General features: G+C 40.5%; 2 protein-coding genes across 5 annotated transcripts in view; both read right to left on the bottom strand.

Annotated features, from left to right (window-relative positions):
• Positions 1-8727, bottom strand: part of LOC143902431 (neo-calmodulin) — a 37818-nt gene extending 29091 nt beyond the window's left edge. For 2 of the 4 annotated variants that reach the window (XM_077415339.1, XM_077415341.1), the window contains exon 1: positions 44-110. Coding sequence is in view for 2 of the 4 variants with exons in the window: in XM_077415342.1 (XP_077271468.1) it covers positions 8237-8275 (39 nt within the window). In the remaining 2 variants the exon portion in view is untranslated. Of the gene's footprint in view, positions 1-43; positions 111-8236 lie in introns of those variants that run through there. The other 2 variants (XM_077415342.1, XM_077415343.1) reach the window with 2 other exon arrangements.
• Positions 8728-10176: 1449 nt separating this feature from the next.
• Positions 10177-24665, bottom strand: LOC143902433 (broad-complex core protein-like). The gene is made up of 2 exons (XM_077415347.1): positions 24536-24665; positions 10177-21331 (listed from the first exon to the last, which is right to left on the bottom strand). The coding sequence occupies exon 2, from the start codon at positions 21315-21317 to the stop codon at positions 20973-20975; it is 345 nt and encodes a 114-aa protein (XP_077271473.1). The 5' UTR covers positions 21318-21331; positions 24536-24665; the 3' UTR covers positions 10177-20972.
• Positions 24666-26108: the final 1443 nt, after the last annotated feature.

Below are 26108 nucleotides of genomic sequence, written 5' to 3'. Positions count from 1 at the left end.
CATTCATAAACGATAACGATTACCGTGCGTCCTGCGAACTTACGTGCTCGTCGCTGAGCAAATGGTCTGTGACTGACACCCTCGATCCACCACGCGCCCTCGCGCAGCCAATGCTGCACGAATTCCAGGCGGTCGCTCGCGCGCAGGTCCATGCACCCGCACCCGCACCCGCACCCTCGCTCCCGCCCTCGCCCGCACCGTGCACCCGCATACGATAGTCCTTTCTTCGTTACTCCTGCCGATTCTTCGCTTCCCCTTTATATCTCTTTACTTCTTTCATTCCACAAGATTGGTACCGAGAGCCCTACATTTTTATCTCGTGCTAAACTTTCGCTCGTGTGGCCTATTTCGGTTTATACTACTAAAAGCTCCGTTCTCTAATCTCTCGAAATCTTTAGATTTCCTCTTCCCTCATAAAATCGTAAATATTTATAATAAGATACGATACAATAAAATTGTCTCTCACAACATATCTAAATAAAATTTCCTTTAATTTACTTCTGAAGAATTATTTATATATTTTCTATCTCGGTGATTTATTTATTATTTGACGGATTGATACTAGAAAGACCTCCGTGGTATTTCAATATTTTTCTATTATTAGCTGCGTCTTTTCTTCCATAAATCGTAAATCTTTTTCTTACTTTTTATGCAACGAACCAGCGTCGATGTAATGGAACGCCTCTTGTTGTACTCCATCTTTCTATCGCATTTTGTAACATTCCTTCTTCATTAAGCTCTTTCTCCTTTATCTCTGTCTTTTTGAATTATGTTTCTCTTGTCCAGAGCTTCACGATCCTTTCAATAATTCAAACGATCCTTCATTTGAATTACATATAGATTTAAGTAGATGTAAAATTCTATTCGACAAGGATAGATTTTCCCTCGGTGCAATAATGCATCGCATAAATAATGAACGCGGACGAATGACGGTTAAAATGAATAGAACACGCGGGAAGAGAACGATTGTTCAAGAAAAATTGAAAACACCGATCGAGCGTCGAGCACAATGCGCTTTGTATCGCGGCGAGGTAAAGTTCCGAGGAGTTGCTACGGGCCTTTGTGAATCTTTCATTGTTAAGTATCGGCAGGTGTCGAACGAGTTATCGCGGCACACATTACGTAAATTTCTTGCGAGAGTCTTTTCGATTCCCCATTGTTCTCACCACCGCGTTTGAACGGCGCGATAAACGCGTTTCATCCCTATCAGATATTCCTATAGAAGTACACATCGCGCGCGCGTTCCGACGCGAATGACGTCGCCAATCGCTTTAGTAGCCGCGACAACTCGATAGTTGAGAAATCCCTCGACGCGAGAAGAAACGTATCGCGCTCTTGACATTTTGTTTTGCATAGTCGCTTTGTCTCCTTGCGATGTGCACCACTCGTTATCGAGTTTTTTCCCTATTCATTTCTCGCTTTGTGAAACGTTGACAAACCGTAAAAGAGCCATCGTCAGCTAAAATGGCTGAATATAAGCGAATCTCTTTTTCAGCTTGTTATTAGAATACATTACTTCGCTATCAATATATAACGTAGAAATATTAATAAAGCAATGTTTTAATTAATCACGCATAAAAAATCAGGAAAAGAGAAAATTTTTTTTTGTTTTTTTATAATGTAAAAATTAGGTATATTTTGTATGTTGTAATTAACAAATACAATTTTTATAACTGCCGCGAATTGAAATCATAGTTAGTACAAAGATTTCTTATCTTCGGCGGAAGATACCATCCTACTTAAATAGCAAAGTAGTATAATACAACGTTAGACAGACGACGCCTGGCTTTACAGGCGGCTCGCTACTCAATCACTCGGCTCTATAAACGATTCGCGTTATACCCAATGATCAATATTTATCAATAAATCGCATTTTAAACATCATGTAGATAACAACGACGAGAGTAGCGACGACAACGACAATGATGAGAACAGTAATAAAAAAATAATGATGACAGATCAACAATAATGTAATATAACGAAATACTTTATAACTAAGCGCAGTAGATCCATCGGGAAAGTATCCTAACGCCGCGTCGTTATCAAGTAGTAAGTGTTTGTCGATATTGTGATTGTAATTAGCGGTAAGTTCCCGTGCAATCTCCCGTCAAATTACTCGAAGCTGTTCAAAAGATCGAGGCCGCAATGTGTAACTTATGAAATGCAATTACTGATCCATAGTCAGGCTCGTCGATACGTAATCAGTCTGACAGAATGCATAATGCATAGTCGTGTCACGGGATCTAGCAAGTGTAAGCTCCAATGGATGAAGTTGTTATACCTACCTGGCGGTGTTTAACGAAAAGAAAGGGTTGCGGGCAACATTGAGCATTTCTAAGGGTGTCGGAAGCAGCATCGAACACAAATAGACAGGCATAGACGGACAGGCGGAGGGTAATCACAGTCTTAAATGCGCGTGTTACGTCCGCATAAGTAGTACGATAATAGCACAGCACCGACATACCTATATACCGGGTGGCGCGTACGCGTCGGTAACCCGTTCACGACTCGAGCGGATCGTGCGTTCTCAACTGTACCGACTGGCGCGGTAGCACCCGGGGAGCTTTTCAGCATGTGGAACGACAGCACAGTGCTAACGTCCGCGACAAAAGCTTTCAAGGGAAAAAAGCCACAACTTACCGACGGTGTGCAAAAGCTTCGCGCTGTGTGACACACTTACCTACAAAAGAAAGAAAAGGCACGCATTAGAAAGGGGGGGTTCTTAATTTTTTTCTCGATATCAATATTGCGGCATGTAATTTAACAAAATCGAAGTCATCAGTGTTTTTCAAACGTATTGGGTTAGGAACATTTTGTTACTAATAGAATTGTCTTAAAATTTTATTTTTTTCTTGTATATGTGGAGAGAGAGAATAAATAAGAATTTTTTAAATATAAGAACGAATATATGTAAAGGATAAATATATAATTGAGTCTCTGAAAATTAACATTGTTTAAATTTCGATTTATGTATGACAAACTTCTGAATTGTAAAAGATGCGCAGTTTGAAAATCACTGATCGCGAAAGAGAAAATGCAAAATAGATAATCAGAAAGCAATACGTAAACAGAGCCAATTAAAGTGCACGATTGAAGCTTCGAAAATGCAAGAAAACGCACGTTATTCATCAATCATTAAGAATAATTATTGAAAATAATTATTAATAGTTGGGAATGAAATGTTGCTTTTAGTTAAATTAACTACTCAGAGCTTATTATACGTAAACGTATTCCATAATAAAAAATTAAAGTAAATGTTAAAAGCATAAGTTGGTTAGGATACATTAGACTGCGTTTGATCTGCATTAAAAAAATACGTTAAATATCCGCTTTGTATACGGCGTGGCTCTATAGATATCCCTTATAAAAATTTAATACTGCAGTAAGTGATTATTTGGCTAGTAATTAATTACTTATTTTGAGTATTAAAATCATTAAAAACAGTACTTTTAATAGTTTTAATACTCAAAATAAGTAATTAATCACTAGCCAAATAATCGTACGGTACGTATTAAATTTCTGTAAGGGATGTAGATGAAAAACATGCTGAAGTAACTGAGATCCTTGATTATATACGAGTACTATCTTTTAGTTTCATGCATCCTAAAATATCATGCTGCGAACTACAGGCTAGATATCAGATACCACATTCGAATTTTTTTTACCAAAGGTCACAATGGTAGAGAAACGTTTCTAACTCTAAAGTCTTTTCTTCAAATTACTCAGCTCGGTGTTCCTCAATTTGTCCTTAATCAAAAATAAAATCAATGCCGTGTCTTTGCAATTTTCTTCTGACGTTTCACGACGTGTAAAAAGGCGTAGGAAAAAAATGTGCCTTTACACCGCGACAGTTGAGTAACACTGATCTATAACTTCAAAGGTCGACCCTGGCACTACCTACATTTTTTTCTATGGAACTCACTTGGCGCAAATGAGGCGATTATACTACACTGGCTGTTCTGATGCGTACACCGAGTAGCGAGAGCTTTTAATTATCTCTGCACATCCGCATTTAATATAGGCGGATATATAGGCTGATAAGATGCATTACGGCGATCTATGTCGAGTCCTCGTCAAGGACGCGGCGCGTTTCCATGCGATTTTTCAAAGAACCCCGCCTTCTCGAATGCATGTATATACATATATAAATTGCATATAAATGTGGAACATAAAAATCCTAGAAATACAAATTGCTTTATACAAATGATGAACGCAAGCGGGTTAATCGAATCCCGTGGAGTCCGAAGAATGATTACGTTAGGATAACTATAATCAGACGTAACAGCTCAGCAACGAGATCTGCTTTAACGTTTCGAAAGCTATGACCTAATAGCTATGCGCTAATAGGGCGGCGAGTTACGGCTCTCTAGTTCCAGAACTAATCTAGTGGCGCCTAAGCTACGCAAACGACCCAAACTTTTTCTTAACTTTAAAGTACCTGCACGACTGTCGGTCCGCGATGCGCCTGTGTACAATAGAAACATATAAGAAATTTAAATTACATATACGGCCGAATAAGTTTAGGAAGAGCTAAGCGATACCGCTGAATCGTCTATGAAATTAATCAAATGCGACGTGATCATATTATTATTTAATTATGTCCGTTGAAATTATTATTGATTTTCATAAACTTCATTAAGGCGAGAGCCCATATTCGCCATTCGTACCATATATGCATTCTGACAGTTTCATTTCGTTGACGCTACAACATTAAGTTAAAACCGAAAATCGAATGGCTACAATTTTAAATGTTATAAAAATGCATGTGAAAAAAGATCATACTAGGCTTTCAATAGCGAGTCGCAAAATGCCGAGGCGTTTACTATATCTGTTGTAGGCCTAGCAACAGGTGGGCTGTTGTCCTTTAGGCCAGTCCGATACTTTATATGTCTCCGTATATAATTTATAAGCAGGAAGGTATTTTAAACTACCGTGATTGTCAGTACAAACGATCATAAAATGATTTTCCCCCTTTTCAAAGGGAATACTCGGATACGCTTGTAATATCGCTGCAATAAATTCTAGCCAATAATCGGATTACCGCGAAAAGTGAAAAGTGAATTTAACTTCAAAAATTCCAATTATTTGAGTTATATGGAATAATCTAGTTTGTCGATGATACAATAAGATAAATCTAAAAATCACTAGTTAGCTCCCATAAGGGTTTTGATTATAGTAGTCAAATATGCTATCGAATATTTTGCATGGCACCATTTACATTTATAAAAGTGCATTCAAATGTTGAATACGATACACAATACACGATACAGTTAAAGTCGAAATATGCTTTGAAAAGAACGAACAGATCGTACGAGTAAAAAAAGGCGTAACTGGTATATCGACTATTATCTTTGGCTGATGGTATCCTCTATCGTTTTTATGTTAATCGATTCACTGACGTACGCAATGGTCCTCATTTGCTATCGCGATCGAAGCAATATTCCCGGCTTTAACTTGGTTCAATATAGCGTTATCGATGTACATATTTCTTGCATCGTAACGTACGAACACGTACTGTCCATTATTGATATTAACACTATGTGGCGCCAATATCGCGTTATAGCCGCACACTCCGCAGAGCGGAAATCTCTGTTGTCCTATGCCATAAATTAACATCGAAACTTGGCTGAACGAGTGCCAGCCTTGCTGCTTAACAAATGTGTTAGTCGCCCTTTTATAACCTTTTCCATTTAAAGGTTGCCAAGATTTTATATTGCAACGTGCTATAAATAATCACATTGTCACATGAAAATCACTTTTCAGATACTTTACCGTTTAAAAAAATGACGAGAAAAAATAAGAAAAAAAACCTATAACGTATAGTATTCGATGGAATGAATTAGCGTGTATGTAGTGTGTCTCAAACTATAGATCTCTTTTTGAATTTGTTTCACAACCATCAAAATAATGTGAAAAGCTGAAATAATAGTATAGTCATTGAAACAATTGCCGCCATCAACGCTATTTACGGTAAGAAAAGAACTAAACATTTCATGTTTAGTTACGGTACATATACAATTAATTAAACGCGTCTCCATCAGATGTTCAAGTCTATTTCTCTCGTTGCGAAGGTACTGAGATCATTAGAAACGACGCCGAAGGTCACGTCCCGGATTACCACGTACCCAAGAATCCCATCAGCCCTACAGCTGCCTGGGAAACTGAAGGAAATCTATATATACGTACGGGTGTGTGTGTGCGTGTGTTCGTGTGTGCATGTGTGTGTCTGTGTTTATGTGCGTACGGTTAGGATTCTCGTCTCGTCCTTCGCGCACATCCTACCTGCCTGCTTTTTCCCCGATGTGACGACTGGCGGTATAATCCGCCCACTATAGTGAACGCGGTAGAAAAAAAGTCGAGTATTGCACGTCAACTGTATTGTCATTCGACATCAAAGTGATACGAAAAAATTTTTTTATTTAAAATTTTGTTCAAAGGTCGATCGAGATTTGGAGCCAAAAAAACCTGGTTATACATTTTTATTGAAAATGTGCAATGTACATTCAGGCAATCTCACGACGTAAATGTCGACGCGAATATTTACGGTATATAACTTTATGACAGAGTAAAACAAGATATATATAGTCGGGTTTGCAAAGTCTTATGAAAGTTAATTCGATTCATTATATATTCATTTATGTTGTCACAAAAGTTGCATAGCATATGATTAGAAAGTTCATCCGTGAAAATATATGTAGAATATAAGATGTCAATTACATGTAAAATATTATCTGTTTTATATATTCCGTTCTTAATTTTTATTTTCAAAAGATAATGTGTCTCTTCCGTGTGTTTAAATTTTATCTTTTTTTCTTTTTATATCTTATGTCATAAGCTACAAACAACTTTGTGACATATATCTGATATAAAAAGATATAAGATATCACACAATATAAAAATTATTAATTTTTTGATACTTTGCATACACTGTATAATATTTTCTTTATGAGAAATTCCAAACTTCAAATTCTTAAATCTATTTCTTTCAAAATGACAGTATCGTTCGCATGCCCTTTTTAACATGGGCGTTACGAATTTGAAAAATTGAATGGGAGTGGCAAATTGAGCGGACTATCGACCGCGTCGCGTCCACGATTTTATCGTTCTCGGCTGAGTCCAGGAGGGATGTGATAAATTCGTGAATTGACACCGCGACATGAAACTCGAGCCTCACGGTCGCGCTGTCGGTTTTCTCACCTCTTAAGAAACGGCCACGTCCCTACGTCTCGCGAAGTACATCGGAAGACAACGCCGAGCTCCGGGCCCTGAATAAACGGTGCTTTCAAAGCTTGCGCGCTCGACACTCGAAATCCGAGAACGTTTAAATATAACGATCAAATTACGCGATCGTCTCAGGGTGATCGAGTTGTTCGAGTGTATCTTCGCGCGAGGTCAACACATCTCGGTTTCTTCCGTTACTATCGATTGTCCGCGCTTCTCGTGTAACCGTGAAAATTTATTCGGAAGGCCGCCTCCTTGTCGCGAATAAAATTTTCCCATTGAATTACAAACTTTATTGCTAACTTCGATCGTTATTTGAGCGCGCTCGCGCTAGCTCGAACCTTGTGATAGATTCACTCTCCTATCCGGAAGGAAACTCATAAATATTAATGTACCGAGCGATACGTCGCATCGATCTCCGTCCGCGCTTCACACAATCATGCTGTTGATTAAAATGAAATTCCGTAGGAATAGGTACCTTCCGCACAAAGCGTACTTCATAAAGTAGGTCAAAAGTATAGCAGTAATTATTCGATATATAAATAATATTATTCCGTCCTTTCTCGATTATTTCCTAATGAATGTAAGACATAAAGAAAGCGTACATCGAAATTGATATACATTTTCGAAGTTTCAAATCTATTTCAGAGATATAAACTAATATAATATTAACTTTTCTTCCATTTCTTCCACGCTACTTTACGTTAATTGTCTTTTTATAGAATATTATAGTATATCAAAATAAAAAAATTTGCAATCAGTATCATATCAGAGTTCTAGCAATTTTCAATTTCTAATTTATTTTTTAACATTTTTATTTGGCGCGATCGAGGAAGAATTCTGTCCGTATTTCAATCGCGTCTCGATAACGAGGTAATTTCCCATCGAAAGTACTCCACCGACGCCTCTCGGAAATCATCTATCGGCGAGGCGGCGGCGGTGGCGGCGGTGGCGGCGGTGGTGACAGTCAGCCATTGGCAGGTGAAAACGGATGTGCAATAGAATCTGTACTCACCCGGCGCATCACGCGAAGAGAGAACGAAGATGTCTTCATTTTGGTGGTAATACCGGCAGCTTGCTACGAGATGTAAATCGGGACGGTGTCCAGGCTCGCCTTCCTCCGCCAGCGTCGTCGTCGTCGTCGTCGTCGTCGTCGCAGCTCAGACGGAGCCGAAGCCGTCTCTCCCGCGTTCCGTTTCCGCCGTTTGTCGCGGCGCGGGATCGTCGTCGGTGACCCTCCCCGCGATCCGTCCGTTCTGTGCGACCCGGATGTCAGCCAGAGTTCGCAGGCCGGAACTGACGAACTCGGTTCTCGTGGCTATCTCGCGATGGGACGGACAAAGTTGCGGGAGTGCGCGACGCGGAGAGAGAAAGAGAAAGCAGATAAAGAGAAAGAGATAAAGAGAGGTAGATAGAGATAGAGAGAAGGGTGGCTCTCAGGGATGGCTGGAAGCTACAACTACAGGTGGTCGCGCGTTGTTGACTAAATCTTCGCGCCGATCGTATCTGTCTGCCTCTCTTTCCTTTCCGCGCGCTCTTCCTCTACCCTTCCTTCCTTTTTGCCCCTGCCACTTGCACCTTCCCTGCCGCCGCACCCTACCCCTCCAGTCGATTTCAATTCCGCGCACACCCTCACACGTGCGAGCGAGCGCACGCGCGCTCCCACGCGATCTCCCCGATCTTCTTGCCTTCCGTTGTTTCCCTCCTACGTTCGTCCACGCGAATGTCTTAAAGGCAAATGGAAAATAACGAATCTCGATAATTGAAGGGCTCTTGGACTCTCTTCGATAATTATTCGCGTAAATTGCGCGTATCTACGATAATAAAGCGATGTCTCCAAAACGAATTTATGAACATCAATCGATTAGCACTGATCAATAAGTTACTTTCGTTTATCGGTAACTGAATCTCTCGTCAGTCACACGGCTATATCATCTTGGTCTCGCTATGTTCAAGCTAGGATCTAGGCTTAAGGTCAATTAGGAAAAGGGCGGACTAGAACGAGGTATACGGCTATGGCTACGTTAGGGGAACCACCCGATGCTGCGCTCGCGCAAACTCACCCCGGCGCCATACTACTATGTCGAGGATTGCGCCCCTCGTTCAAGGCCACGAGACTTCATGGTAAAACCGATGCGTCGATATTTCGTCCGTCGCTCGACGGGTGGAGACGTGGTCTATATTCGCGAAAGTTGCAAGCAGTTTATGTCACTCTGTCACTCACCTTTTTCATTCGACACTTGGCTCTACCTTCAATTGTAGATCGCGAATGTGACAACTGCTACGTGACTTATTTTAGTTCAAATATATTATTTTAGATCAGTCTAATCGAATTACTTTTTAAATTATAGCTTTACGCGATTATTTTTATAATTCACGTTACTTGTAATGTGGTTTGATTTATTATTTTTAACAAGAAAGGTAACGAAGGAAGATAAATTACTCCAAACGTACTTATCATAGTTTTAATCCCGTGAACTCCCAAATATTGCTGACGATAGTAATTAGAATTAGGTTATAATTAATATTAATATTAGAATTAGGTATATTGTATAGTAGATGTACGTACCGTAATCAATAATTATCGAATTGGTAAAATCCTCAAATTAGCAGATTACGTGACAGATTAAATCTACTTTAAATCTCATCAGCATTCCTAAACATTTTAATTCGTGTTCATTTACGTTAAAATAATTTTTTCTTGCATTTTGAGAAATCAAATAAGTAAAATTATTTTTGTACTTTATATTTCGAATTATACATTGGAAAAAATTATTATATTTAAGTATTAACGCACATATGAAAAATACTTTACCTTTAAATAAATCCTTTTTCTCACTTTGGTCCTTCTTGGATACAAAGGTATATCTATTGAAATTAAAAATACGTGGAAAAATATTTATTTCCAATAATCTTATAGAGCAGAACCGCTGGAAGGAGTCACAGGTTTGATCGGTTAATAAACTGCAAGTTTATTTGCAATGTTATGTTACACGGATGGTATAACGGCGATAACGGAACAATATGTGTATATGTGTGCGCGTGTACAGCGCGTGCTTGCGCGCTCGCATTGTGTGTACGTCTTTGTCTGTGTACGGTCTATCTATACATATCTTTATATCTAATATCCGCACTCTGTAAAATATAATAATAATAATAATAATAATAATAATAATAATAATAATAATAATAGTAATAATACGGCGAGTTTCGCGCTCACATCGTTCTATCACTCGTTCCCCGGTGCATTTTCATGGGAGTCCGTCGCATATACGAACGATGCACGTGTTGCTCGTAGCCGCATTAACATCCAGAGACTGGTGACAGAATAGAGGGGAAATAAGTACAACAACAACTATTGTAGCTTATGATGAGAAGTATATCTTATTGCCGAGCCTCAGACGCGGAAGATTATACATCCATTATTTAGATAAAATTCAGGATGATTCTCATGGGTGGGAGGACGGGCGGAGGAATTTGACGGTCCTAACGAGCTGTACGTATTAGATTTTTGGCAGTGTCGTCTCGCTTCGGGCCCGGCGGCGGGGCCGGAGAAGCATCGCCTTTGTGCGTGGATCCCTTGTCCCGGAACGAATCGGGATTATGATTTCGCGGAAGCGTAAAACGTAATTAGGCTCTTTATCGGATAGGCTTCTTCGGGGTGAACGTTGTTCCTCCTCGAGCGTGCTCGATTATATCGCGAATGTAGACGGAGGTACAAATCCGCCTGGAATATACCACATATACCGCTCGACGGGGGTATATGTACCCCGTATATGTACTAATTACGGAAGTTTGTTACGCGCGCGCGCGCGCGCGCGCGGAGGTCGGTTGTGTGACGATCACGACGGATCTCTTCGGCTCGGAGACGCGTGACGGAAGAACGATCAGCGAGGGAAGAAGAAGAGATGCATGTAATTCACGGGATAAATATATACACGTGTATCCGTTGTGCGTCCTGTGACCGATTAAATTATATCGCAGGAAAAGACGTAGGAGATACAAAACTTCTGCCCTCAGCGTTCAAATGGTGAAGCTACTCTGGTTCTGGGTCACGGTGTAATCCACCATATATTCTTGTATCTCCTACATTTTCCGAACCGATCAAATTGATCATCCGCTAGAATTTAATTTGCATATGTTAAGAAAAGAAAACGCTTGTATGGATAACAGTCGAAGCGATATCGTTCATTCTGTACGATCCGGATGCAGACTCGAAGTAAGGATTGATATCGTGGGGGTATATAATTTCGCTAAGTTCTCGCTAGACACACAAAATGTCGCAAGCCAGCAAAGTAGACGCGCGTTAACACAATTATCGCGACGACTGTACACAATTATTATCTATATACATGATCCATGAGTTTACACAAGTGCAAGGTATTACCACGCTACACCTCTCTCCTCTCTCTCTCTCTCTCTCTCTCTCTCTCTCTCTCTCTCTCTTTCTTTCTTTCTTTCAGTCTCTCTATCGCGCGCTTTTTCTATCTTTCTCTAAATTATAAGTGCGACAGACAGACGGACAAGACATGTATTGTAGCGAAAAGTGATTGTAAAACTCGAAAGGGTCTGAGGCTACGGCAACTGAGGTATCTGTGAACAAACGCATTTTCACCGTCGTTGATTTAGTTTTCGTGCATGCATAGTATGATCGACGGATCCGGGCCGTTGTCACATGTACAACGGAGCCTCTTTCTTTTTTATTTATTTATTTCTTTCGTTTTTTTTTGTTCTCTTCCATCACTTAACGTCTTAATAATTTGTCGTCGTTTTTATCTTCGTTTTGATATTCCTTAACTACCGGTAATCGTTCCCGTCCATTAAATCGAAGACGCGATTTTTTTTTCTTTTTTTTTCTTCTTTTTCTTTTATGTATTTGTATTTCGTTTTGTACTTGTACTGTTCAGCAAGGCAGCGTGTTGCACTTTGTTTACATTATAATTATAGTCGGGCCGTGATTGTCCACCGAAGATTCCACAACGTCGCGAAATTGTGCGGGAATTCTTGTCGAGAAGCGTTGATCCGTTACGTGAAAACTTAATACGGATTCATGTTGACGGCGTCATTTTCTATTACAATTAAATCGCTTCAATGAGTAAGTTGACATTGATACGATGGGATGTAAAAAGCGTCGGTGCAACTCGAATCTCGATATAATGTGCTGCGAAATAATTCTGGAAAACCAACGCAGCTTGCAGCGATAATAAAATTATAAGCTTAATTGCCCAGGGGAAAAAAATATTAAATATTGAAAAATTAAATATTGATCGCCACACACTTATTAAATTTGGTAAATTTGAAATTGTTAAATTCCTTTTCTTCATTTAAGTAGCTAAAAATAATATTAGATGTTAAAATAAATATTTGTATTTTTGCAAATGATATCCTTGTTTAAGCGTTTATAATCGTAATGAAAAAAGGACTACACATTCGAACTTCGCGTCAAGCCTTGCGATTTTCTCACTTCTCAGATTCGATCCGAAATAGCGTAATTGTCTATTCATTATTCATTTGACTTTGGACATTATGTCAAGGTTCGAGTATGGTGAAGAAACGCAAATACGAAACGGAATGTAAGAAGCAGAGTCCACGCTAGAATTACTTCTTTCGCGACAATCTCGTATTTCCATTGATGTTCTTCAACCCTCCTTCAAATATCAATAGACACGAGAATTGAATCTGAAAAGGTAACCGGTAAACACGAAAATCGCTGTGATCTGTTTTTGCAACACGTGGATCCTTTTGCGTTCTACGACCCGCTCTACATTTCGACAGCTTATGATCTGTGTGACGATGATGCAACTAAAATTAAGCTTACAATGTAGCGATAAAAAGGGATCGATACCTTGTCGCGTGCGCGTCGGCGAATATTTTGCGACACGAGCGGACGTCTCTTGCGAATCGCGAGTCGCAGTCTATACACGTCGTGACTATGTATCTCCCTCTTTCTCACCTCAGATTTGCGAACGAAATACATACGTCACAACGAATTTCCGAATAAATATTACTCTTTATGATAGCTATATCGATTATGTGGCGGTAGCGGTATTAGCTGTAAAAGATAATTGTAGTGGTGAATGGCGATAATAGCAATGTAGTACTCATAATAACAGCAATAGTCATAATAATTGTAATTACTATAATAGCAGCAATAATATAATAATAACTGTGATAATAATAATAATAAGTCAATAAGATCCCCCAACACATTTAAACAATCGGTTTTGTAAAACGTCATAATAGAATACGAAATAAAAATAAGGATCTGAGAAATTAGATATTCTAACAAAAGTGTCTATACAATATTTATCCGTACATAGTGCAACATAACGTACTGTCGACCAGTCCTCGATATCGTACACATTCTATGAACAAAATTTAATTAAACTATAATCTTATAATAAACGTATCGATATAACAAAAATTATCGATAATATTGAAAATAATAGTAATGTAGCAGTACTAATAACAATAATAACAGCAGCAGTAATCATAATAATAATAATAGTAATATAGAAACTAATGTATTGCTCTCTTTCTCTCTCTTTATCTTTCTCTCTTTCTCTCTCATGCTCTCCTACTAATGATATTTATAATTATAATTAATAATGATAATAATAAAATAATTATAGCGATGAGAAAAATGATTGCTATTGCCAATGAAGATGACGTTGGTGAAGACTGTGGCGGCGGCGGCGACGATGACGATGACGGTGACAATGAGATAATCATAATGATACATAAAGCATAATATATAAAACTCTCTGGCGATGAATTAGAATACACAAGTATCTCCTTCTTTCTCTCTATAATATGGGTAGACTCGCGGAAGATATGTTTAATATACGTACAATGATGTCCATAATAGTATCAGAAATAACGGACGTACAAATGCGTAAAGCGAAGAGATACGTAACTGCTGTGGATGCAAAGTCTCTTTCCAAGCGTCGCAAGAACTCTGTTTCAGCTCAATTTTGCTCTCTCTCTCTCTCTCTCTCTCTCTTTTCTCAAAAGAAAAATTCCCTTACATTTTTCATTACTTCCTGTACGGATGGACAGAAACAAATCCACAGCTATTACGAGCCCTTCTCCGTGCCTATTACGTTGTATGATACATTAAGAAAATAGCGCATACCTCATTCGTTTACGCTCGTGCGACTTATGATTCGATTACTCGCAACAGCTCGTACACGCTCGACGTGTCTCCTTAATCTAATATGTACACGGATATATCGTATACATATACGTATACGTACACACATACATATACATACACATATACACTTCAATTACACGTTAGAGATGTGGTCACGTGGATTCATATCTCTCTCTCTCTCTCTCTCTCTCTCTCTCTCTCTCTCTCTCTCTCTCTCTCTCTCTCTCGCTCTCTCTCTCTCTCTCTCTCTCTCTCTCTCTCTCTCTCTCTCTCTCTCTCTCTCTCTCTCTCTCTCTTTCTCTCGCTCGCTCATTCGCTCAGAAGTACACGTACGTGCATTCAAGGGTACATCGAATTCTCCGACGTCGTTTCGTTCACTGAACGACACGACAACGTATGACATTTGAAATCTCGCTAAGTTCCCATTGGCCCGAATAATTGGATTGGATGGTGAATTGATTGTAGACGGTGTGTTGTGCTGCACTCGTCAGATATTCGTCAAGCTTAATGGCGCATCACGCGCATCATGCATTACGCCGACATAACGCATGTTGATGCAGCGACATAATGATTTTGTCATAACATAACAAAATGTGTGATATATGTATATATGTGATTATGTGATTATAACGATATATTATATATCGTATGTAACAAACTTTATCGCCATTAGTGCGACCTATATACGTTTCTCTCGAATATCTGACTGGTGAAGCAACCGTCCCCGTATAGTCAAACGGATTTAATTAATTCTTTAATTATAATCTCGCATTGCATATTCGATAAGAACGACATGAGGTAATGCCCTATGTACATAAAAAAGAAAACAAAGTCGACAGTTAGCAATAAAATTTTTGGTACAAGTAGAAAAGATCCATACTATGTAAGTTCTTAGTTATATTGAGCGTAAATAACCAACCGTTATTAATCCTAGGTTCTCTTGTTGATACGACAATCGTCATTAAACTGACACGACATTTCATCTCTAAGAACTATCGCACTATTAGTTACCCATTAGACAGTAATGATATTTTCTTTTTCTTAGCGTTCACCATTTTTTTCATCTATTTTTTTTGTAATTTTCATTTCTTCCGATAAATTTAAAAACTTTCGTAACAATAAATTTACACTTAAGATTTTGTTAATATTAATTATGGCACAATTTAAATATTTTATTTAAAGTCTTTTTGAAGACATAATAAAAATAAATCTAAGTAGTCTTTCTCCTATGCACGACGTTCTTTCTTTTTCTTTAATTTCATATAATTACATCGCTATTTCGTTTTATTGATTAGCATTGATGCGCTCCTTACATCTCTTTGTTTTCCTTTTATAGTTCCATTTGATCCCCCTTTTGGAAATTAAAATTTCTTTTCTCTTTTCATTAAAACCGAAGAGTGTTTCTAAACAATCGATTTACAACTTTCCCGGACTCTCGTGATATTTCCCATACTGGAATTCTATGAACCGCTATTGTCAATTTAGTATCGGCTTTCCACAGCCATTGGCTTACCACCAAACCAAAAAGTTGCGTTTCCACGATAAAATAAACCACGGAATTAAACAAAAATAATTCAGCCGAAATCTCGATGGAAACTTATCGATATATCATAAATGCGACCTTCGCGATTCTATATTTTCCAAGGTAAATACCACTCGCGTCGGAGAAAGTCTTGCAAAGTTTTCTCGATGCTCTCTTTGGTAATATAATATCACATAATGAAAGAAAACTTTAAACCAATTTAAAAAAAAAAAAAAAAAACAAGAAAAAATCTAATCAGTCAGTTCCTCTAAAAGTAGGAATTAAAAACGAGGAAACTAATAGAAATAAATTTGAGTCTTTAAATAAATCGACGATTAAAACGATTACAAAAATCAGCCTTCTCAAAAGTAAATTCGCGTATCAAAGTATTCGTCACAGCGCCAGAAAGTAAACTTGACCTCTTCAGTTATATCGATTCTCGAATTACGCCGAAGAACCCGTTCGTCGAAGAATGGGTGACTAACTTAGAAGTGGCTTTTTCAACGGGTCAAAAAGGAAGCTGTTAACAATGCGGGTATGGCGAACACACCGGGGTGTGCACGCACCGGAAGAACGGTCCTGCTTTGAATGGTTATATATGGCGTATATAGCCTGCTGACGATGAGATTGCACCATTTTGTCGCCGGTCGAGAGCGTCGAGAGGCGAGTTCGCGCGAAAACGCGTAATTCTAAGTGAACGGCAACTGCGTGGATCGCAGAGAGAGATGCCGCGGTCTCTCCGTGCGGTCCTCGATGCAGCACGCGCGTCGCACTCCTACCGCCGTGACAATGAATCCTGCTGAGTTACGCGGTCAGTGTTGTAAAATAACAGTTGATCGGCCCTCGCTCGCGCGAAGAAAAATGCGCGGTTCCTTTACATCTCTCTAGCACGAGTACGTACACGCACGAGTTGTACACAGGATGCGAGCGAAAGACAACGTTTAGATAGAATCGAAAATATTTTCGCCGCGTGTCGCTCCTTCTCGCGATTTTTCGGGAGTTTTTCCCGCTTACGATAAACCATACAAGACGAAAAGTGTTTCATATATATTAAAAATCCCAAAAAGATCTCCACGATAATTTTCCACTTCTTTTTTAAATCGTACCTCAGACATATCCTAATGATTAATATTGATAATATTCCTCCTCGACGGGAGAGACGGGGCGCGTACCTATCTAAAATTTCGTCCGTGTAAACGGTTCGGGACCTTGGCACATTCCGATAAATAATCTATAGTCATTCTCTGTTTTTCCTCTCGTTTTTTTTTTCGCGTTCACGCCGGCGTGTGATGAGTCGTTTACCCTGCAGCAGTTCGCATGCAGCTCGTGTGCATGTGGACCTGTACAATATATGTGAGCGATCACATAAACACGTCTACATACACACTCGTGCGCGCATACTTATCCACCCAACACGCGTGTGCAAACTGCACTCGACGTTTACACTAGACTAAAGTCTATCGTGCGACGAGTGGCAACAGTTGATCGTTCGTGCGTCGTTTTAAATATACTTATCACGTCGTCTTACAGTAAAGAGAAAAATATATTCCTCGACCTAATGCACGGATCTATGAAATTTGGAACTGATGCGTATGACACAAGATCAAAGTTGCCGATCGAATCGAGCTTGCCCTTTTCACGTTTTATCCATCAATTAATAAATAAATAAGTCGGATTTATATAAAATAAACGACGCATTTTTTCCCTTCAGATCGATAAATCGATCAGCGGTTGCCCGACACCCCGTTCTTATCCCCCATATCTCGAAAATTTCAAAGCAATAAGATGAAATTTTTTTTCCCGATACAGTTTTGCCTCTTACAATACATCGTACAACATCGAACATTGACATAAATTCCGTATACTTTTTTTCCATTCACATAGCTTTCGTAATCGCGCTAGTATACCAACCGAAAAACATCACAGAAATTTCCCGACATTATTTAATAATCAATTATTAATTTCCTTTCTTTCGTCGCTAAAAGAGTTTTTTTAAAAGTACGCCCGGCGATATCATAATGTGGACAGACATACGCTTTTTTTTAGTCTCTCTCTTTTCGTCTTTCGTCGAATCGTTTGATGCCACGATCCCCGATATCACAGAATCACAAAAATTTCCGGAATGACTAGGATTTTCTTTTTTTCACTAACCAATCGCGCATCCTTAGCTAAAAAAAATGACTTTTTTTCTTCTTTTAAGAAAAGAGGAGAAGAAAGACAAGAAACGTAAAATCTCGCGGCTTCTCGGCCGCACTTCGTTCAATCGATATGCCCTCCACATTATGCCCTAGCCAAACGTCACCGATCGAGAATCGGTCCACTGATTTAAGAATGTATACGTAATAATTATAAAATCTCTCGGTAGAGATAGCTAAATATCTAAAATCGTATATTTTTTTCACAGTATACTTCACACTTCGAAGATATGTTTGGAAACTCGTGCTTACCCTTTTCCTTTTCTCCCCCGCGCATTTTCTTCTTTTTCCATCCCCCTTTAATCATTTCGTCCGGCCACGAATGAAATTCGAGGCAGGCCGTGATCCTTTCCCGCCGTTTCTGTTTTTCCCCTTATTCCGCGCTTCCGTTAAATATTCCCTTTCCGATACTGCGCATCCTAAGAGTTAGACGTAGACATAATTTATATTTTCCACGATAATTTGTACTTGCTCGTTAATTATTATGGCATTTCCTTTTTCGCCTTACAGATAAAACATCAACATTTTCTCGTTCTCTACGCTGAGTTTTAAACCTGAATATGTTACGATGAACAACTTTTAGGGTTTCCTCTTGCTTGTACATTTGTTAATGTGGATATATTAAAGTTCGAGGTGCAGAGCAGTGCTCCATAATCTCTCAGTGAATTGAGGCCACTTCGACCGTTTGGAGTCCGATTTGCGGAAAACGCTTTGCGACGTAACGGAAAACAGACAGACGGAATGTAAACGGAACAATTCCCCCTTGGTAAAAACCGTGCGTTTGCAGAGATAGCTTGAAATGCTCGTTAAAAAATGCGAAAGGCGATCGGGAAGCGGGTTGTAAGCTCCCGCAGCACTGCTCCGCCCATCCGCGAGAGATACCTACGTAGGACTATGCCGATTTTTATAAAATCTGAACAGGAGAATATCATCGTTTATCGATGTATCGTACGAATATAATATATTTACAGCTCAAAATATTACTTTTAAAGAGTTAAAAATATAGTTTGTATTTAGCGCATACGACGAATCTACATATACACGTTAAGAACCCATGATATATCTCTACCACCTTCGCGTCTATACACGCTCTCCCGCCTTTCTCTTCTCTCTCGTTTCGTAAAACCGATATCGTTCCCCCATCCCCTGCCTTCTATGCTAATCGACGAGTTCCACGTCGATTAGCAACACGTCTCGACCTCAATTGCCGCCGTTGCCGCGATCACTTTTCACCGAATTGGCGTCACTTTTGCGTGCGTTTCGAACGCGTCGGTGCATCCTCGCGCTTTGTTTCGCCTTTAGGTCTAACGTCGTCGATTCGCTTCGTCTTCCTCCACGCCCCCTCTCCGTCTTGTTCAGAATTGATATACATACGCGTAAAAACGACCTCGGCGCGTCCGCGATTCGGCCGCGTGAAAGTGCATTCGGCATGCACACGCGCGTATACGTAACACGCACGCGGGACGTGTGGGTTTTCGACGTCAGATTCCCGATCTCATTCACGATCCTCGCGATTGTGGTTTCCCCTCGGTTTCTCGCCCGTTCGTCCGTCAATTCGACGTTTTAAACGCCCAACGGGTTAGGCGCGCGTCTCGAGAGCGCCGATACAGAAGAATTCGCAACGTAAATTCGATCTCGGAAACGATTTCCCGGAAGACTGTTCCCTCCCCAAACATCCCGTCTTAATTATGGCCTTTTTCTAATCTTTCCGCTCGGGTGCTTTTTGGACAACGTCAGCTAAGAGAAAAAAATAAACTCGCGGCGGGATAATGTCGTCCTCGAAAACGCGTCGTCCCACGCGTAGATTCTCCGCTCGAAAATTTGCCGGGCAGTCGGCCGTTTTGGTCAACTCAGTGTCACCAGCATCCTGATCGCTGACAATGGAATGTGTCTTTGTTTCGCGCACTATAAATCTTAACGTTCGAGCCTCCTCTCCTTCCTACACAGTTTCAGTCGAATTACAAGCTTCTCAGTCAAATTGTCCTTCTTTGGATTCATTGCAGTCTTGACGAAGAAAAATTACAACGCTACATTGGCGAGTCTAAACTAGAAAAATCGCGCGCTCTTGCTTTCGGTGGACCGACGGAAAAGCGAGGGGGAAAACTGGGAGAAAATGCCGAAATGACTCGTCCGCGATTCGGGATTCCATGTACTCTCCGCTTTCCTCCCTTCTCTTTAATCCGCTTCTCATTTAAGGTCTTACGATAACCGATCACGATAGGCATTATGCGCTCCGCAGATGCGCGTAATAAGGATAATTAATCGTTGAAATTACGAGAACTTTGCCGCAATTTAACAAGAGACTGAATTTCCCTTTTGAATTTACTAATCTCGATTTAGCGATTCGCAGTCTCTTCTCCCGAATTACGAACCTAAATACAGCGTAGACGGAAAAACAAGATCTCGTTAATCCAGGTTGCTGCTAATTCACTTCAATTCAACCAGCTCGTAATATGAATCGCATCGATCTCGGTTAATTAACTCAATCAGCGATTATCCGTCCAGTAACGTAGATAGAGGAATTGTTTAGAAATGATCTGTGGTCTGTGCTGTGCTAACCGACTTTTGCGCAAGTCGCAACTTAAGAGAGCGTGGCGCGATTTAATTAAATCAAAGTTCGAGCTAAACGACTTGTGCGCTGCTCAAAGCGGCACGTGAGTATCCCGGATACGCAAAGTAGTGCTTCCATGTTCTCTCGATAGTCTGGCCTTGATTCTCGAGTTGCTTGCCCGACGATGTCAATCGAGCGATTCGCGCGAGAAACGACGACGATAGCAGCGCGACGACGATGGCGACGACGACGGCGACGGCGACGGCGGCGATGACGACGACGACGCGGACGATCCGGCACAGGGTGACTTTGATTTTTCCGACGTTTTCATTGCGGTTGCTGCTGCATCTGCATCTGGTGTTGCATGCTACCGAAGACGTTCTTCATGGCCGAGGCCTTTAGAAGCCGCCTCAGCACGCCGCTGGTGCCGCGGTGCTGCAGGCTCTTGTGCGTCGTCAGCGAGTTCTTCGTACGGTACGTACGGTTGCAGAACTCGCAGACGTATAGCGTGTCCGATTGCTCGTGTTTGTCCTGGAAGTGGCGTTTGAGGGAGTAGTAGCATGAAAACGTGCGACGGCAGTACGGGCATTCCTGAGGCTCGTTTATGCCACCCGCCGTGGGTGGTGGCATTCGGTACATGACAGTGGGAGGCGTCGTCGGTGCCGGATGCATCCCGTTGCCCGTACCTGAAACGCATCCAGATCTGTATAAAGATCGCTCCTCGCGAGAGTTATCCACAGTTATCCGTCAGGATTCGGTACACACGTCGAAACCGGTATAATTTCGATGGGAGTTAATTTCACAATGCTATAAACACGGGAAATAGAGATCTTTACGCTGTCGACGTATAAGATGCGCTTTTTCTCTCGCGTGTCTAGCACATATGAGATTAGAGTCGTCGAAATTATAATGGCTTCGATTCCTCCGTTAATTGCTTCGTCTTATAGATATTGTAAGAATACGATCGGCCATCATAGTGACGGTCCGATGACACATTGGCAAGGTGCATCGATCGATTAGAAGCTCAGAGCTGGCACTTCCATGTCTCGTGTGAAAACTGTAAGCTAGTTTCATCTTAAAAACACACTACATTTACTCGTTTAATTGCCAAGTATAAAACAGTTCGCTTTTAAATTAACTTAGAAACAGCGTTAAAAGTGTCGAAAATCGATTTTCAAAAATCAATACGATTTAAATCGTTACAGCTAATTTACATCGTATTTAATTTTATAAGCAATACGAATATTACAGTTTGAATAACGAGTAATGTTGTACTAAACAATAATTTACATAATTTAATATAGCAAGAATCATACAATAATGCATATTAAACTTGGAATTACCAACTCTGATTTATCAGTTTGAAAGGAAAAGAATTCAGAATGATGAAGTTGTGTAGAAATCGCAAAGTTCTGTATAGATAAATTAGATAAATTTAGATAATAATATTCTGCTGTTGTGAATTTTATCGAGCATCCAGAATGGGACACGAGATGCCGAAAGATCCCAATTGAGGAAGAGGAAAAATGAGAGAAGGGATAAAGAAAAGGATCTATGTATTATACCGCGTGCATCGAATTAGTGATTAGTATGCTTTAGCGTATTAGAACCAATCCGTTGATAGAAGTTACTAACGAGTTTGTGTAGTGCGACATATTATACAGGTGCTAAAAATTAAGCACACGCTATTTTTATTGTTAATCATGTCATTAATCGGATGAACAATAAATCTCCAAAGACATGTTAAATAGTCAAAGATTGAAACCGAACAGTCTCAAGCTTTCGCGATCGCACAGGTATATAACGTCCTTCGCGTTAAGAAACTTCGCGATAATTCTGGTTATTCGATGTTCGCCTAAAAAAGGGGCGATTTCGTATCGGTTCCCGAATTTATAAAAGATGACAACAGAAAAGCAGAAATAATAAAAATGCTAATAAATAATCAGAAAAAAAAACAGTCATCCAATAAACGTAAAACGACACAACCAAAAACAATATTGAAAATTATATCGTATTTCTAGCGTACAATGTTCGCCTAGCGAGAATTCATTGACGAATGTCGCTCTCGCATAAAATCCTAAACATGCAATTTCTGCCAATCGTGGCGATTGCATCGAATCGCCCCAATCTCATTTCAAATAATTCAATTCTCATATCTCTCCCACCGACGTATCGCGTACTCTCTTCCGATTCAACGCGAGGATTCAACAATATTAACATAGAAAAATAATCAAGAAATGCGAATCAAGACAAACACGTAGCCAAAGCTACAAGCAAGCAGATAGCAGGCGGACAATCAGATGGGCATGCAAACAAGCAAGCAACGAGTAGGATGAGCAGGTTGGTAGATTGACTGAAAGAAAAGAGATTGTGAGGAGGCACGAAATGTGGACGTCACACAAACAGAAAAGAATAAGACAGACGTAGATCAGTTAGGGTCTTCGTAATAGATTCCTGTCTCTGCGGAGAGATGATCGATCATTCTTAATATGTTAGCACCCAAAAGTTTTTTAATTCACCGTGTCCATCTCTACCTATTCCCATGACTCTTTGCATCAGAAAGTCAACTAACGTGTTATTCCAAGAAGATGACAAAGATTTAACAGAATTATCAACAATCTTGCAACTCACTAACAGAGTGTAGCAGTTTTCAATGTTTTTAGTATTGTGTAATGACTTCGATAATATCAGCGCAATGATTTTTCTTTAGCATAAAATTTTATACTAAATCTACGCAGATGAAAGAATTGTTACAATCAAGTCTTCGACACTTCAATTATGTGACGTTACACATAATAGACTGAAATAGGAAGTAATAATTCCGTCATTTTATCCCATGATGACCCTATTATAACAGTATAATGGCAGTAATATTTGCGCGAGCAATATGAAAGTAATATGAAAGCAACAATAGCATTCATAGTCACTTTCATTCGCTACGTATAACGTCACAGTTGAAGCGCCGGTGTGTCTCTGTTATATTAATGACACATACATTTCCCAAAGAATGCGAAATGTCCAAAAGAGTTGTGAAATACCGAACGTTCGAAGTGTCTTTAGCAAGACTTTCCAGACTTCTATCTCTTTAGCAGACTTTTGAAAAAACCTATCCGTATTCATGTTGTTATCAATGCGCCGATGTAGCTATGCGGCATGCTGTTTTACTGATGCATCGGGAATTCGAGTCACTGACAGCAGGTATAACGGACCGGCGAATACCGGAAGAACTCGATCAGCGGCGCGTACGGTACCGAAGGGGCGCGAAGGACGACGGGATAAAAGGAAAGAAAGCAGTTACGCGAGCCGGGATGCGGATACGACGATGCGCGAGACTCGAACCGTAAGGCGAACAAGAAGAGAAAGAAGGTCCCGCGTGCAAGTCGAGACCGGTTTCTCGCCGTGGCATGCACCATTCGCGGAGTGCCGGTGCGGAACGAGGAGGAAAAGGAAACACAAGCTTTCCGTACGTCGGGACAACGACGCGACGGCGGGGGTCGTCCGACCGAGTCGGGGAGAAGGACGATGTATCTTTTGACGATGCGCGAGATGGAAAAAAAATTTAGAATGAGAAATAAATCTCAAAGAAGGCGCGATCCGGGAAACAAGCGTGCGCGTTTCGGTATATATTTGCGGATATGTACCTAAGAAGGAAAGAGAATATAAAAAATAGATACTGAGAAGTAGAGAAAAAGAATAAAAGAGGAAGAGAGGGAGAGAGAGAGAGAGAGAGAGAGAGAGAGAGAGAGAGAGAGAGAGAGAGAGAGAGAGAGAGAGAAAGGAAGGAAATGTGTACTTATGTTTGTTAAGTCGTATAGGAGTGAGTTTTGAGAGACTATGTTAAAAATCTTCGAAACGCTGTGCGCCATAGGTGTGTTTAGCGTGGTCCCTACCTTATCTAAACCTTCAAAAGAACTTAATGTCAATGTCGCCGGGCCTGCTCTTATGATAAGTATATATATGGGTCATCAGGGAATTACGCGAGCAGTACACCCGCTCGCAGATGACGCATCTGTACTCCTCCTGTCGTTCGGCGTGTTTGTCGGCAACGTGGCGTTTCAGGGATGCTTTGCTGCATAGTACCTTGCCGCACAGTTGGCAGGTGAACAACTTCTTCGCTGACTGGGTGTTCAGAGAGTTCAAGGTTAGCCCCGTCATAGAGGTGAGCACTGAAACACAACAACGCACCTCTCATGCAGCTGCACACCCCCACAACACACTTAAACCCTATACCGCACGACCGCCAAGAGAAAAAAAAATTACGGCCGCGTGTACGCGAATCTCGCTCGAATGCTCCTTTCGGTAGTGTCGTGCTTGTATCCGCTCGACTATGCTTACGTGATCTCGATCGTGCGGTTCCTTTTGCAGCTCGAAAACGGTAGGCGCGTATCTATTTATAAAGCTCGTATCTTCGGAGACCGATCGGAACAGTTTACGGCCGTCCGTTCGTTATGACGATCAATATCTTGTAACAGGTACATAAACGTGACAGGTTTCATAAATTTTTATTAAATTACGAAACTATTGTGAATGTTCCACGCTCAAATAATCGTACGTCATTAATATTTCTCTGCAAAGTTTCACTTTATCTCGTTCTTTTTTTATCTCGCGATAAATCGTTGCCATCAAAAGCGAATATCCTCGCGGCGATTTTAATCCTCTTACATCGCGCTTGTAAAGAATTTCAACGAACAATGTGTACGGCTTCGAAATTCATTTTCAACTTAGCCATAAAGATTGGAGAGAAATTTTTGATAAATTAATTTTGCAAATCCGACGATCAGCGCGTGACTGTGGTGAAATCAACCCTTTTCTTTGCTGCCACGATCTGCCTCGCCTCTTCGTCTTCACCTTCTTCTATCTTCTTCTATTGGATCACGCCCCGCGCATTAATAATTCCATTAAACGAGACTCGCGTCCTTTATAGAAAAGCAATTATGCGCGTTACGGCACGTCCTTGAAAACAAAAAGGGGGGAAGAACCGGAAAGATGTGAAGGAATCGACGGCGCGCGCTGTTTCTCTTCGTGGAGAGCGAAGTAAGAACTTTCTTTATAACGGCGACTTTCCTCTCCCCGGCCTTCTTCGGGACCTTCGGTCAGTGCTAATGCGGAAAGAGGAAACGGAACAAGAGGAGGCGCACGCACATGCATGAAATTATTCACATACACACACGCAAAGTACACGCATGATCACACGCGCGGGGCGGGCGGCACGTCGAAACGTTTCGCACACGTGTACACCATACGTGAATGTGTGCATGTACGTTCGCGGGAGGAAAATTGCGGGAAAAAGAAGGCGGATGACGCTGTTTTATAGAAAATTTGTGCGTTTAATTTCTCTTTCATACGCGAGAGATTCGACTCTATTGTCATTAACACGCGACATTATACAAGTCATTGCGCTCTGGTGGCTCGAGAGAGTTGCGTTATTGCGATCGTGGATTTTCATACGCGCTACGCATATTT

Source organism: Temnothorax americanus, unplaced genomic scaffold (genome assembly GCF_048541705.1).
Source record: "Temnothorax americanus isolate GAGA-0224 unplaced genomic scaffold, ASM4854170v1 Scaffold4, whole genome shotgun sequence".
NCBI classification, from domain to species: Eukaryota; Metazoa; Arthropoda; class Insecta; order Hymenoptera; family Formicidae; genus Temnothorax; species Temnothorax americanus.
This window is presented reverse-complemented; position numbering and strand designations above follow the sequence as displayed.

What these genes read in the sequence shown, in the direction of transcription:
- LOC143902433 (XM_077415347.1), bottom strand. Translation starts at nt 21,317, where the DNA reads ATGCATCCGGCACCGACGACGCCTCCCACTGTCATGTACCGAATGCCA.